Source organism: Zalophus californianus, chromosome 17 (assembly GCF_009762305.2).
Source record: "Zalophus californianus isolate mZalCal1 chromosome 17, mZalCal1.pri.v2, whole genome shotgun sequence".
Taxonomy (NCBI): Eukaryota; Metazoa; Chordata; class Mammalia; order Carnivora; family Otariidae; genus Zalophus; species Zalophus californianus.
Genome location: NC_045611.1, coordinates 17,146,734 through 17,162,879, shown reverse-complemented (window position 1 = coordinate 17,162,879; position 16,146 = coordinate 17,146,734). Strand labels below are relative to the sequence as shown.

The 16,146-nt window shown below is 44.5% G+C and overlaps 1 protein-coding gene across 1 annotated transcript in view; it reads left to right on the top strand.

Moving 5' to 3' along the window:
- The window catches only part of TANGO6 (transport and golgi organization 6 homolog), a 196,195-nt gene extending 180,207 nt beyond the window's left edge, over window positions 1-15,988 (top strand). Inside the window, exons 18-19 of the mRNA XM_027618723.2 lie at window positions 9,515-9,716; window positions 15,931-15,988. Of these exons, the coding sequence (XP_027474524.2) occupies window positions 9,515-9,691 (177 nt within the window). The 3' untranslated portion in view covers window positions 9,692-9,716; window positions 15,931-15,988. The remainder of the gene's footprint in view (window positions 1-9,514; window positions 9,717-15,930) is intronic.
- The last annotated feature ends 158 nt before the right edge of the window (window positions 15,989-16,146 follow it).

Genomic DNA, 16,146 nt, shown 5'->3' with positions numbered 1-16,146 from the left:
CACCCCTTTCCAAAGACTTTTCAGACTAAGAATCTGGGTACTTGTTTACGATATCCCTGGTCTCTGGGTGGCTCAGTCATTAAGCGTCTGCCTTCGGCTCAGGTCATGGTCCCAGGGTCCTGAGATCGAGCCCGGAATTGGGCTCTCTGCTCCGCGGGAAGCCTGCTTCCTTTCCCGCTCCCCCTGCTTGTGTTCCCTCTCTCGCTGTCTCTCTCTCTGTCAAATAAAAAAGCTTAAAAAAAAAAAAAAGATATCCCTGGCCTAAGAACTCAGATGGGGAAAATGTTTCTTTCAACCACCAGTTACAAAAGCTAAGCCAGATCTCCTCTGGATGAGATGCACCTATCCCCACTCACACCTGTACTCCCTCTGCCTTTCCCTGGAGTCCTTGGGCCTTGATGCAGAGGGTGGGGGATGAAGAGCAGGTGTGTTGAACTCTTAATGAAAGGTTTCCTCCGTGGGATTGCCTATATCCTGCCCACCACAGTGGCTCCTGTGAGTAACTTTACCTTTGAACTCTCCTTGTATTCAACCCCTGATCTGTGGGATTTGGTGACAATCCCCGGCTAGCAGGAAGCTTTGATCCTTGGGGAGTCCAGAGGAAGTCCTTGTGATGTGTGGGATCCCCAGTGTTACAGGGATTGGGAAGAAGCCTTTCCAGGATGGGTTGCTAAAATAGACCCATTAATTAAGAAGGAGCCTTTGCCTAACACTCAGTTACCCAAAAAAGGAGATCCGGTAACTGATAACAAGGAGCTCAGCGCCCTCAAGTATGAAGTAGTGTTTGAACAAGCATTATTGTTATTTTAAGGACACAGCAGTGCCAAGGGGACAATTCCTACCCACACCAGGAAGGAGCAGAGTATCTTAACAGAACAGAATGCCTTAGAACCTCCCTTTTTAACAAGTAAAAGCTAACCTTATTTTGAATGTTAGAAGGCTCTAGCAAAAATTCTCAAAGATATTTCTGAGTAGGTGAAAGATTCCTCTAGAAGAAGAAAAAAGATGACCTTGTAATAAACAGTGGGAACTCTAGAATTTCTCTATAAGAGACACTTTGGGCTGAATGCCATTGGAAAGAGTGTCAGGAGACTTGTCTTTAAATTATGTTCACATAATAAGCAGGCCAGGTTTGCTTAGAATCTGCACTTATTTAAGGTGGCTTGAGGCTGAGGGGACTTGCTAAAGTTTCCCCGAGCCACTCCGTGGTGCCACACTTTGTCTACAAATAAAAGTGTGTGTGTGTGTGTGTGTGTGTGTGTGTGTGTGTGTGTGTGTGTGTGTGTGTGTGTGTCTGCCTCCCCGCTAGGCTGTAGCTGCCAGAGGGTAGGGTTCGTGCATTATTCATCCTTTTCATCACCAGCACACTGCCTGGGCACGAAGTAGGCCCGTAATAATGATTATTGGATGAGTGAGTAATCATGAGGCAGTAGCTCTTGGGAGTCATCCTCTCTCAGTAACCATCTCTCCTTTTCACACTGCCAGCCTCGAGGAAAGAGAGGTTACCAAAGGGCAGTGGGGATAGTGCCCCCCGCCTCCCCCAGGCTGCATGCGCCGGTGCTAGGAGACCCACTCCCATGGCATCTCAGCAGCTACCTGAGAAAACCCCGAAACAGTTGCTCCACATTTGGGCAGCATCTCTGTGAGGTTTGCGCACAGTATTCAGGCACTTTATGTGGCAACACTAGGCAAGGAGCAGTGAGAGTTCTCTGCGGAGCCATCTGTATAATATGTGGGGCCCAGTGCAGAGTGAAAAGGTGGGATACCTGGTTCAGAAAAATAAGAAAAACATGCTGTTAATGGTATATATATAGAAAGTTTTTTCCTTTCTTTCACAATTTTTCTCTCCCTCAACTTGTCATTTGTGTATTATTTGCTGTTAATGTTCTAAGTAGAGAAAAATTGTTTAACATTTTTATTTTTTTTTAAGATTTTATTTATTTAACAGAGAGAGCACAAGCAAGGGAAGTGGCAAAGGGAGAGGGAGAAGCTGACTCTCCAATGAGCAGGGAGCTGACTCTCGGTTTTCGCTCAGTTCATGGTCTCAGGGTCATGAGATCAAGCCCTCCATTAGGCTCCACACTCAGCACAGAGTCTGCTTGGGATTCTTTCCCCCTCCCTCTCCTTCCCCCTGTTCCTCCCCTGCACCCCCATTCTAGTGTGTGTGCGCACTTTCTCTCAAGTAAATAAATAAAATCTTTAAAAAAAAGAGAGAGAGCATTCAACTCATATGTGGAATCACGAAAATTACACAAATTATATTCTGTAGCTTATACACGCATATTTCCTTCTCAGCAGAACAGTGGAAACTGCACAAAACTAGCTCAACTGCTTTTATTTTTCTTCTTGATACGTGCACATTCTGTCAACGCTCTTTACCTTTGGTTTACTGGTGAAGAACAAAGGACTGAAAGGAACAAAGAACTGTGTATTGTCCTATTTCCTGTATATCATCAGTTTCAGAGTAAATGGTTGGTTCAACATGAAGGATATTATAGGATACCTTACTCATCCATGTTTCTTAGAAAGCCATTGTCTTCTTTCTGTGTTTGAAGCAAGTTCTGGTTCAAATGGAAAGTATGGCCTCTCGGGGCTGTCTGTGTCTCCATGTGCTCAGTCATGAATATAACAAACATGCTGCCCTTCTTCTGGCTTCAAGTCTTGCTGAACTCCTGCACATTGTGGGTCCCTCAGAATTCTGTGCTTCTGGGGCATGGCAGATGCTGTGTGCAGGAGGCACTGGCAGAGAATGGTGGACACACATGTTGGGCATATCTCATCTGCTCACGCTGAGGCTCGTTTGTCCCACTGTACTTCCCTTAAAAAATACAAATCCAAAGATACCATTATTAAGAATTTTAAGACAACCATAGGAGATCATTGAACCAAGCATGTGGCCCTCTTGACTGTGGGACCTAATGTGACTGCTCAGGTCACACACCCATGAAGCGAGCCTGAGCCTGGTTGTCTGGCACTGTTTCAATAGATGTTCTTCAAATTTTTAGTTTTTACTGAGCGAGAAACTGGCCAGGAGTAGCATGCAGACATGCCTTCTTTCATTCAGAAATTTTTTAGGTATTTGCCATGTACCAGTCACTATATAAGGCATTGGGACTACACCAGAATGAACAAGGCAAGATATGGCCGCAGCGTCATAGTACGTGTCATCTAGTGAGGAAAACACACTTTTAATTACACAGTAAATATTTAAATTACAACTGTGATACGAGTTACAAACAGTACTACAGGCTGGGTAGAAAGACTTACCTAGATGGGAGTTAGAGAAGGCATCCCTGAGGAAGGGGTATTTTAGGCTGAGGGTGAGTAGGAGTTGCAGGGTGAAGAGGAGGCGAAATAGTCTTCCAGGCTGAGGGAACAGCATATGCAAAGGCCTTGTGCTGAGAAGGAGCTTTGCTCAAAGAAAGAAAGAAGGTCCACCCCACCAGCACCTGGAACACAGGAGACAAGGGGGAGACCGGCAAGTTGCCTGGGGGGCCTGTTTTGTGTGCCCCTTCCCCCCTACCTTCCTCTTTCCACTCCCCAGCACCCATGCTGTTCAAGAATAGCAAAAGATGGAAAAGGCTCTTTCTCTATTCTTTAGCAAGTCCAAGATATAGGATGCTACACGCTTACCATACTTGTGTGGAAAGCTCAGGGGACTTCAGGCCCAGTTCCTGTACAGTTGACCCTCGAGCAATGCAAGGGTTAGGGATGCCCACACCCCACTCCCACCCCAGTGCAGTCAAAACTCCACGCATAACCTTTGAATCCCCAGAAACTTAGCTACTGATAGCCTACTGTTGGCCAGAAGCCTTACTGATAACATAAAGGGTCTATTAATATATCTATTAATATATGTTCTATATGTTATATATATTACATACTGTATTCTTTTTTTTTTAAGATTTTATTTATTTATTTGACAGAGAGAGACACAGCGAGAGAGGGAACACAAGCAGGGGGAGTGGGAGAGGGAGAAGCAGGCTTCCCGCGGAGCAGGGAGCCCGATGCGGGGCTCGATCCCAGGACCCCGGGATCATGACCTGAGCCAAAGGCAGATGCTTAACGACTGAGCCAGCCAGGCGCCCCTTACATACTGTATTCTTTTTTTTTTTTTTTTAAGATTTTATTTATTTGACAGAGAGACACACACAGAGAGGGAACACAAGCAGGGGGAGTGGGAGAGGGAGAAGCAGGCTCCCCACTGAGCAGGGAGCCCGATGTGGGACTCGATCCCAGGACCCTGGGATCATGACCCGAGCCGAAGGCAGATGCTTAACGACTGAGCCACCCAGGCACCCCTTACATACTGTATTCTTAAAGTAAGTTAGAGTAAAGGAAATGTTCGTAAGAAAATCATAAGGAAGAGAAAATATATTTACAGTACTGTATTTGTCAAAAATATCACACATAAATAGACCCATACAGTGCAGACCTGTGTTTTTCAAGAGTCAACTGTACTTGTTACCCACCAAATTAAGCATTTCCTATCATTTCTGCTCACCATCTCCAGTTCACTTCCTGTTCCTAAAATGTAACCTCTGTTTCCTGTAACCCCTCTTTATACTCTCTCTCTCTGCTCTGTTAGGACACTTACTGTATTTTTTCTGTATTCTTTATTTATGTGTATGACTTACCGTCCCTACCAGACAGTGAGCCTTTAAAGTCAGGTTCTGTATCTCTTCTACCTATTAAGTGGCCTTATGGAAAACCCTTGCCTAGTAGTTAATTCAGTTAATCAAAAAGCTTATTTATTCTTTAGTAGGTAATATGTTCATAAAATACAATATTAAAAAGGTACAAGAGTGGGCGCCTGGGTGGCTCAATTGGTTAAGCGACTGCCTTCGGCGCAGGTCATGATCCTGGAGTCCCGGGATCGAGTCCCGCATCGGGCTCCCTGCTCGGCAGGGAGTATGCTTCTCCCTCTGACCCTCTTCCCTCTCATGCCCTCTGTCTCTCATTCTCTCTCTCTCAAATAAATAAATAAAATCTTAAAAAAAAAATAATAATAATAAATAAATAAATAAATAAAAAGGTACAAGAGTATATAATTCTCCCATATCCCTCTCCAGTTATCTTCCCTGGAGGCAGCCAGTTTTTGTTTTTGTTTTTCTTTTAAGATTTTATTTATTTATTTGACAGAGCACAAGCAGGGGGGGTGGGAGAGGGAGAGGCAAGCTTCCCGCTGAGCAGAGAGCCCGATGTGGGGCTCGATCCCAGGGCCCTGGGATCGTGACCTGAGCCAAAGGCAGATGCTTAACCGACTGAGCCACCCAGGCGCCCCAGGCAACCAGTTTTTTATTTTATTTTTTTTCAGAGACAGTCCATGTTTATAGTACATAGGCTATAATATATATTTATTATGAGGTTTCTATGAAAAGCCACAAAAGTGAAAAAATGGATGAATGTCTACATTCTCCTATTTCTTTTTTTCTGATCTTCCTCCTTTTTGGAAATTACACATTGGCATAGACTTCAGGGTACAGCCAATGCTTGAAGTTCCAAAGTACAGAAAGGGGCACCTGCCTGGCTCAGTCAGTAGTGTGTGTGACTCCTGCTCTCAGGGTCATGAGTTCAGTCCCCACATTGGGCATGGAGCCTACTTTAAAAAAATAATAATAAAATAAAAAATAAAACAATCTTTAAAAATAAATAAAAGTGGTGAGAGAAAGTTTTAGAGACCATTTGAACCAGTTATTGTCAGAGATGCCTGCATATCGTGACATAAACCCAACATGATTCATGTTAGGTGGCACTATTAATAAATAGGAACAATACAGCATAACATCATGGTTATTATAGGCCTTCTTCTAAGCAAAATACAAGATCCAGAAACCATAAAGGAAAAATTAATAAATTTAACTACATCAAAAGTGCAAATTTCTGCCCTGGAAAAAAAATTTCACAAAGAAAAAAATGCCAACTATGACAAACAACATTTGTGACTTATATAATAAATAATAGACCTTTTTTTTATATACAAAGAGCTCTTACAAATCAGTAAGGTAAAATTCAGTTACACATACCAGAAAAAATATATAGTTTATTTATTAGATGCATATTAAAAACAGCATGATGTCATTTTTCACTTAGTGGATAAGCAAAGATAAACGATTTACAGTACATAGCACTGATGAGAATATAATGTTATGTGGAAATGTAGATTATTGCAACTCTCTGGCCACATCTGTCACAATTTTATGTGTGCATTACCTTTTGACCTAGAGGTTCCATTTCTAGATATTTGTCCTATAGATACACTTGTTCATGTCTGCAAAGACAGAAAGGCAGAGTGTTTATTGCAGCAATATTTGCAATATCAAAAGATAAAAAAATGAGTTTCATTGGCAGATAAATTGTGTGACATGCATCCTATGCAGCCATTTTTTTAAAAAGTATTTCTGTATATGCCAGTTATACGAAATATCTTCAAAATATAATAAGTCAGCGGGGATGATGGCATATAACAACATAAAACATAATTCTGTAGTTTTAAGGCAGGGGGAAAGGCACAATGTGTGCTTGTAAATACCTAGAACATTTCTCAATTAAGCATGATATCCTCTCAGAAAGGAAACTAAGAGCCTGGAGTAGAAGAGAGACTTTTTTTTTTTTTTAAGTAGGCTTCACGCCCAATGTGGAGTCTAGCGCAGGGCTTGAACTCACAACCTTGAGATCGAGCCCTGAGCTGAGATCAAGAGTCAGACACTTCAGGACTTCCAGCTCTATTACAAAGCAGTCATGATCAAGACAGTATGGTACTGGCACAAAAACAGACACATAGATCAATGGAACAGAATAGAGAGCCCAGAAATGGACCCTCAACTCTCTGGTCAAATAATCTTTGACAAAGCAGGAAAGAATATCCAATGGAAAAAAGACCGTCTCTTCAACAAATGGTGTTGGGAAAATTGGACAGCCACATGCAGAAGAGTGAAACTGGACCATTTCCTCACACCACACACAAAAATAGATTCAAAATGGACGAAAGACCTAAATGTGAGACAGGAATCCATCAAAATCCTTGAGGAGAACACAGGCAGAAACCTCTTCGACCTCAGCCACAGCAACTTCTTCCTAGACACATTGCCAAAGGCAAAGGAAGCAAGGGCAAAATCAACTATTGAGACTTCATCAAGATAAAAAGCCTTTGTACAGCAAAGGAAACAGTCAACAAAACCAAAAGACAACTGACAGAATGGGAGAAGATATTTGTAAATGATGTATCAGATAAAGGTCTAGTATCCAAAATCTATAAAGAATTTATCAAACTCAACACCCAAAGAACAAATAATCCAATCAAGAAATGGGCAGAAGACCTTGAATGGACATTTCTGCAAAGAAGACATCCAAGTGGCCAACAGACATATGAAAAAGTACTCAGCATCACTCGGCACCAGGGAAATACAAATCAAGACCACAATGAGATACCACCTCACACAGTCAGAATGGCTAAAATGAGCAAGTCAGGAAACGACAGATGTTGGCGAGGATGCGGAGAAAGGGGAACCGTCCTACACTGTCGGTGGGAAAGCAAGCTGGTGCAACCACTCTGGAAAACAGTCTGGAGGTTCCTCAAAAAGTTGAAAATAGAGCTACCCTACGACCCAGCAATTGCACTACTGGGTATTTACCCCAAAGATACAAATGTGGTGATCTGAAGGGGCACATGCACCTCAATGTTTATAGCAGCAATGTCCACAATAGCCAAACTATGGAAAGAACCTGGATGTCCATTGACAAATGAATGGATAAAGAAGACATGGTATGTATATACAATGGAATATTATGCAGTCATCAGAAAATGAAATCTTACCATTTGCAATGACGTGGATGGAACCAGAGGGTATTATGCTAAGTGAAATAAGTCAATCAGAGAAAGACAAGTATCATATGATCTCACTGATATGTGGAATTTGAGAAACAAGGCAGAGGATCATAGAGAAAGGGAGGGAAAAATGAAACAAGACGAAACCAGAGAGGGAGACAAACCATAAGAGACTCTTAATCTCAGGAAACAAACTGAGGGTTGCTGGAGTGGAGGGGGTCGGGGGATGGGGTGTCTGGGGGATGGACAATGGGGAGGGTATGTGCTATGGTGAGTGCTGTGAATTGTTAAAGACTGATGAATCACAGACCTATACCCCAAATTTATCAAACTCAACACCAAATAATACATTATATGTTAATAAAAAATTTTTTTAAAAAAAGAGTCGGACACTTCACCAACTGAGCCACCCAGGCCCCCCTCCCTGAGACTTATTTTGTAATGTGTACTTTTTTGTACTGTATTACCTTTTCCATAAAAATAAACAAATAAGAACACAGGCTCTGGATGTTTAAAATCTGGCTCCCCCATTTTTTTAGCCGAGTAATCTTGGGATGTTATATAACCCTCTAATCTTCTATGTTTTCATCTGTAAAATGGGGCTAATATGTTTCACATAAAAATTGAATAATATATGAAAAATACTTCATACAGTACCTGATGCAAAAATAGTAGCTTTTGAGGCAAAGAGCCCTAGACCAGAAGTAATTTCACAAGGAGCTGCAGACAAGTCCTGTGACCCCCTGTGACCCAGAGTCTTCAGTCTCTAGTTTGGCCAGTTGATCCTTAAGGCCTCTTACTTGAGTTTACCTGTTCTTTTGAAACCTGTTTCCTGCTAAAAGTTATAACTCCAAAGCCAGGAGGATTTTGGAGGAAATTAGGACCTCCGGGGAGTAGGTGCTTTGCCACCTACTCAGTTCTATACCAGAGCCTAAGATGAGAGCATTGGAAGTGAAAGATGGGTGTGGCTCTATCTACAGAGCCCTCCCTTGTTTCCTGTTGCAATGTTGCTGTTGAAAAATAAAATTATAGTGACTTGAAGAAGGGCATGGAGATGGAACTGGGGTGGAAAATTTTTTTTATTTATTTTATTTATTTTTTTATTTTGTGTTCTATTTTGGGTTTTTTTTTTCTTTTTTGTTTTTTTTTTCCTTTTTTTTTTGTTTTTTGTTTTTGGGGGGGGTGGAAAATTTTTAAAGCAGTGGCAAGGAAAGGCATGCTTGCTGAAGAGATAGCCTTCTGGGTCTCCTAAGATAGATGTCTGCAGATGGGTGTCCGCAGAGGGCTTTGTGGGACCTAGAGAGGAAGGTGCTGGTAATTATGCTCTATCTGGGCACCCTGGGTCACCCTATCTGGGCACCATGACCTGTCTGTGGTCCTGAGTTCTGTGCCATGCTTTGGGACTGAACGAAGGGGCCTGGGATCTCTACTTTGGCCTGGAGTTAAAAGGGAGTAGCAGCCCCCAAGGCCAGTATAGTGAGGCGTCAGGGGTCATGAGAAACCCAAAGGGAAGCCTATCTCAGTACAGCTACCCCTCCTTCCATCTGAGAAGGCCATTCATAATCTTCTTCAGGGAGCCTGTGAGTTTCCTCACAGAACTTCTCAGGAAGGAGACGGTAGATAGGTCGTTCTGAGAAATTTCTGGCACAGTAGACAGATCGTCATGACGCTGTCTCTCTCATACAGGTGCTGAGGGATGTCCTCAAGGATCTCTACCACCTGCTGAAACATGTGGTGCGCTTGGAGCCTGATGACGTGGCCAAGCTCCATGCCCAGCTGGCCCTTGAAGAGCTGGATGAGATAATGAGAAATTTCCTCTTCCCACCACAGAAGCTGGAGAAAAAGATTGTGGTTCTGCCATAGACCTGGCTCAAAGGACATCAAGGAGGTAGAGGTCTAAGCAGCCAGAGCAATGTCCAAATCTTCCAGCAGGTGGCCCCACTGCCTCTTTGGTGGGGTCAGTATGGCTGACCCTGGATGGCTTTATGTGTCTGGCCATTTGTGTCTTCAGGCTGACCTTCCTGAAGCATCTATTTAGCCGTCCTGCACCCTGCCTGAAGCATGTGTCCTTAGAAGACAAAAGATTACAAATCTCATTTATCTACACATTTTTCACTGTCCTATAGCATTTAGAGAAGGAAGTCTACTTGATGGAAGTATATTTTTAACATGACTGGTAGAATTTGACTAATGGACCATTCTTTTCTTGTCACTTGAACTGAAGAGGTTGATCACCCTCCTGAGTGGCACATGTGTCACATATCTTGATATCCTTCCATGGTGAGACTGTTCTTCCTTGTGATAACGAGGAACAGCCAGAGCTAGTCATCCTCGGCTGCTCAAGAGGCAGATCAGAGCACAGAAATGCATTTGGAGGCAGGGAGGGGAAGGAAACTGTTATCAAAATAGGCAAAATGGAATAAAATTATTTTGGCTAGAAAGAACAGGTCTGAATCTGGTCTTCTGCTATTGAGCTGGAAAGCTGTGGCATTGAGGAGGATTTGATCTCCAGAAAAGAGAGTGGAGCTGGTTGAATCTTCCAGAGATAAAGGGTAAGCCCTTTGTTTGTCCTCCTGAGCTCTTTTCTTAGCTCCCTCTGCTACTATTTTCATTAAGTTGCCCTGATTATAGGACAAAAGAGCCACAAACATCTCAGATGAGAGAGTTTATATCGTGCATTCAGTCCTCTGCTCCTTTAGGGAGGAATGCTTAAGACAATGGGTTGATTAAACGTGTACTGGAAAGTGTGTAGCATATTGGTGACGTGATGCCAAGTTTATTGAAATCATGTCGGATGTAGCACTGTGGACTCCTCTAAATATTTTGGCCACTGAATTTGCAGCTAAAAGAGAAGACAAAGGGGTACCTGGGTGCCTCAGTTGGTTAAGCGCCTGACTTCGGCTCAGGTTATGATCTCAGGGTCTTGGGATCGAGCCCCGCATCGGGCTCCCTGCTCAGTGGGGAGCCTGCTTCTCCCTCTGCCCCTCCCCCTGCTTATATTCTCTCTCAAATACATAAAATCTTAAAAAAAAAAAAGAAGAGAGAGAGAGAGAGAAAACAAAAAGGAGAAATAGGCTGACTGCTTTGGACAAACTCTCCCTGTTGTCAACACCTGGACGAGGCTAACCCAGAGCTTCTTGACCAGTCCTCAGCTTTGTGGGACTAGGTAACAGAATTTTATCTCCACTGCCTGGGGTAACCAGGCCTACGGCAACCAAAACACAACTTCCCAAAACTCACAGGTGACTGAAGGCATGTGTACAAGCACGCCCATTTGCCAGTTAACAATAGGCTATTTCTCTCTGGCCAGATTACAGATGCGGTTCTTAGCTTAGAACCTTTGTGGTGGGCATTCCTTTAAAGTGGCCTTCTTACAGATTTGGATCACAAGCTAGCTTACTAAGCAAAGAATTAGAACAAAGGCAATTAGATGTTTTTGAGAAATATTATCATTAGCTAGGGTAGCTGGATTTGTTTCCATTCTCCAGATCAGGATGTCTAGAAAATCAGGATTGGGGCTTTCAAATCAGAGAAGAATCTCCTTTGAACCAGCTGGATATACCCTCAAAATTCTTGTTTCTTGTACTATCTTTAAACTCCATACAGTGTACTTCGGATATCAGATTGGATATGTTAGATGATTGGATTAACTTACAACTTCATTTGCATTAAATGCATTCCAGTTCTGAAGATAGATCCTAATTGATCACCTTGATTAGACTGAGAAGCTCTAGTCTCAAACCCTATTCTCCTAGGGAGTGCCTCAAGAAGCATTCTAGTCTCTGTATCTCCATTTATAAATTGCCTCTTAATTTGAATTATTTGGCAAGTGGCTAAAAGCATCTGTTCTTTATTGATTTTGATGGATTCCATTTCAGAGAGTGACTTTTCTGACCTTGTTCCCAAATTCAAGGGAAAGACACCATAATGTTAACCCTCCTAAACATGACCAAAATAATAAAAAGTTTCCAAATTTATATTTACAGATATATTTTATATCTGTAAATATATAAATATATTTTAAATAAATATATATTTATTTTTAAATAAATATATGTATACATATATCTCCATCCATCCTTGGGAAAGAGCGTAAGAATTAAGAACTTCAGATAGGGACGCCTGGCTGGTTCAGTCAGAGCAGCACGCAACTCTTGATCTTGGGGTCATGAGTTCGAGCCCCATGTTGGCTATAGAGATTACTAAAAAAAATAAGTAAACTTAAAAAAAAAGAACTTAAGGATAACAAAGATATAAAACTTAAAAAAAGGAAAGAAAGAAAGACGCACGGAATTCCATGGCAGGTGGTAGGAGCAACAGTGACGCTTCCGCCCACAGGGCCTGTGAGGTGTGTCTGGTCCTATGTAATATGTAAGAGCAGTGTCCTCAGGCCTGCTCCCACCTCTGCCCTTCCTCCAAGGCCACCTTCTCTCTGCTGCCCTTCCAGTCTGCTCCCTTTTCTGTCCTGCTGAACTTCCCCTGGCCTCTCACCTTTGGTTCCTTCCATGGCCAACCGTCTGCCACCCAGACTTCCCTGGATCATCCATGTGGTCTTTTACTTGGCCCCATCCCGCCTTCTCTCCCTCCCTTCCTTCCTGGTTTCTTGCTCCTGTTCCCAGGCCTGCTGTCCACAGCTCCTTGGCCTACAGAGGATGGCTCTATAGCAAGAGACAAGGCTGCAGACAAGCCCCGTGTCTACTGCCTGAGCGTCGACTGCTTGTTCAGGTGACCTCGTGGAGAGTCTTCTGGAGAGTCTCCCTCTCTGCCGTGTGGTTCCTCCTCCTCGGCATGTGCCCTTCTCCAAGCCTTCTGTTACTTAATCAGAAATCTCCTGACCTTCACTTTGCTCCTTACCACCTCTCCGTACTTGCTAATGCTCCTCTTGTCACCTCTCTCCTCCATTCCTTTACCTTTCCTGTGGCTCTGCTCACCCGTCTACATAGAAGGGCCGAGGTGCCAGGGACTGGAGGTTAGCAAAGCAAATCACAGCAAAAGCCATTCACTGAGCACCTACTCTGTGCCAGATGTCGTGCCAGGCACTGAGAACACAGCAGCGAACAAAGCAGACGGAACCCTTACCCTCAGGGGAAGCTTACGTTGTACTGGAAGGAGACAGGCAATAAGGAAGATAATACAGGAGATAGAATGTCAAGTGAGCTTAAATGCTATGGGGGAAACTTAAGTCAGGAAGGTGGATGCAGAGTGTACAAGGATGGGAGCTCTACGGTTAGGTCAGTTGTTTAGAGAAGGCCACACTGAGAAGTTGATATTTGCGTAAAGATCAGAAGGAGGTGAGGGAGTGACTGGGAAGATATTTGGGGGAAGAGCATTCCAGACAGAGCCAATGGCAAGTGCACAGGCCCGGAGCCGAGAGTGTGTCTGGCAGGTTTGAGGACGGGCCAGGAGGCCAGGGTGGCTCCAGGGGAGTGAGCGACAGGGAAGGGTGGGGTGTGCTGGACCACTCTGAGCAATGGGGGCAGCCCCTTCAGCTTATTTTTGTAAAGTGCCTTGAGGCCTTGAGGCCAAATGGATGAATGCTGTAAAATGGGAAATGCCTATAGCCCAAAGGAATTGTGTACCCAGCCACCTTTTTCTCTCCATCAGAATGAAGTGGTAAGCCCCATCTCTTCACCAGCCCCCTTCTCCTGGAAAGCAAAGGTGTTGATCTGCCCTCATCGGCCCCCTACCCCCGCCCCCCTTTGTCTGTGAGAGCCTGCACCTGCCTGCGATGCTCAGCAGCACTTTGCTGAGCTGGAGGGATGGCTGAGGCAGCGGAAAGTGGTTCAACTGGGAGCAATGAGTTGGGGGATGATTCATCTGACCTGTACAAAGCCCGATTGGCTTCTGTAGTCGTTTTGCACAGAAATCCCAGATCTCAGCCGAATGTCAGTGGTAAGGGCGAGGGTGGGAGTGGGGCGCAGAGTTCCAGGTGGGCTGTGAGCGGTAGCCGCTGTTGCCTGACAGCGCCTGGGCCGCAGCAGGTGGGACCCGTGAGAGCCTGGCTGTGTCCTCCAGCGGGTTCTGCAGCCACAGACATTCTGCAGTCACATGCAGCCGGCTCACTGCAGTGCGCGACACCTCTGACTCGCAGGCACCAGGGTTTGGAACAGAGATGCTGCTGGGGGCTGGGAAGCTGTCTTGCCTGCTGGCGGGGTTTCGGGGCTGCGTGCTGGGAAGTGAACAGGGAATGCAGACCCTCACCACCGGCCCTGGAAGGGGCCGTGCCTGCTTATTGTCCTTCTCTGCAGTTCTCTGCGCCGCCAGGTGGGGGCTCAGGGGCTGTCCTCCCTCCTGGTGACCCTCTGCAGTCCCCGTGGGGCACAGAATAGGAAGATCAGTTGCTCTGTGTTCCCTTTCGTGCAGAAAGTCGTTTTGCATCCAAAACCTGGTCTGATGCTCACAACAACCTCGTGGAACAGGGAGGCCAGCTATTGTTATCCCCCTGTGGTGGGATTTGGCTGCACGTCTCCTGGGTCTCAGCCAAACTCTCGAACTTCTGTTAAATACTAGAGAGCCTCTCTCCATTACCCCCTGCCCCGCCAAATGAGTATAGAGCACAGTTTGGGAAGAAAACTCAGGGTTCATATATCCAGATGAGCCTCAGCACGTGTGTCCCGTGAAGATAGAGTTTGATTTCTGCTGACACGTGCTGAGGGATGCCTACCAAGACCCTGTGCTTGTCCCGGGCCACCTCTGAGGATGCCCAGGAGCGACAGAGCCCGCAAGTATGGATACCTGGCTGCTTCTGCGTGTGTGTGTGTGTGTTTTCTGATCACATATGTTACATAAACTCTAACAAATGTAATACACATGTAACAAACAAAAAAGAAAAATGCCCCCAATTTCACCTCCACTCCTACCCCAGGATTACCAGTGGCATTGTCGTGCATGTCCCTTCAGATCTCTCTTGCCTTTCACACTTCTCCCAAATGAATTCAGGCCGGCATTACTGCTTTCAAAAACCAAAATAGGATTGAATCATAAATACTGTCCCACATATTTTTTTCTTAGTTATATATCTTGGACACACTCTCCTATCAATACTCACAGCTCCCTGTCCTTTGTGATGGCACATGTCTTCTGTAGTGTAGGTGAGCTGGTTTAAGCATTTGTTTCTTGATGGTCCATTGAGTTGTTTCTAATTTCCAATGATTCTTTAGGGATTCTCAGCATAACTGCATACTGAAGCATTTCTACGGGATAGGTCCTAAGAGGTGTAAATGTTGGATCATGCTGCTTGAACACTGTTATTTTTGTTTAAGATTTTATTTTTAAGTAATCTCGACACCCGTCATGGGGCTCGAACTCACAACCCCAAGATCAGGCATTGCATGCTCTACCGACTGAGCCAGCCAGGAGCTCGGCTTTGAACATTTCTAAATGCTAGTACCACGATGTCCACCAAAAAGTGTGTGCTGATCTACATTGCCCTATCCTCAGTTGACATTGCTTTAATACCCACGAAGTATAGGTTCAGTCTCCACAGCAAAGTGTTGAGACCATGCTCTAAATAATTCAAGGACTGGACAATCTGCAGGGGCTGGGGTGTTCTGTATACCAAAACCACCAATGGGGGCGCAACGACACATGTTGCAAGTACACTCACCAGATTATTAGGACTCATCCTGGAAAGAAATCATGAGCCCCTGCAGGTCTACTAAAAAGGATTCTTACCAGGGACACCTGGCTGGCTCGGTCGGTAGAGCACGCACCTCTTGATCTAGGGGTTGTGAGTTGAAGCCCCAGGTTGGGCGTACAGCCTACTAAAAACCAAAAACCCAAAACCATTTTTACCAGACTCTCCGTTCTGAGACTGTGCCCTGGGTGTTAGGGGATGCCCTCCCAAGGGGTTTGGAGTGTCCCCAGGATAAGGACCAGGGCTCCCAAACCAGACTGAGGACATTGGGTCAGATGGCCCCTCAGAGTATCAAGTTCATCTTGTAACACGCAAATAAACGACTGCTCTAGCTCTACATCACTGAACAGAATCTTCACGCTCTAAAGAGCTTATTGTACTCTTCTGTGTGTTTGAGATCTATTAATCCACTAAATCCTCCCACCTGGCCAGTGAGGTAGGTATTATTATTATCCCTGTTTTACAGATGGGAAAAGTGAGGCACCCAAGAGGCTAATTACTCGCCCTAGATTACATATCCATTGGTAAGTAGCTAAACCAGTATTTGGACCCAGGCAATCTGGCTCCCGAAGCTGGGCTTTTAACCATTGTGCTTTGCTGCTCCCCAGTAGATACTGTATTTCCAAATGGTGAAAAAAAAAGTGTTACTATAAGTGAGGATCGGAAAGTGGTTCCCTGCTTG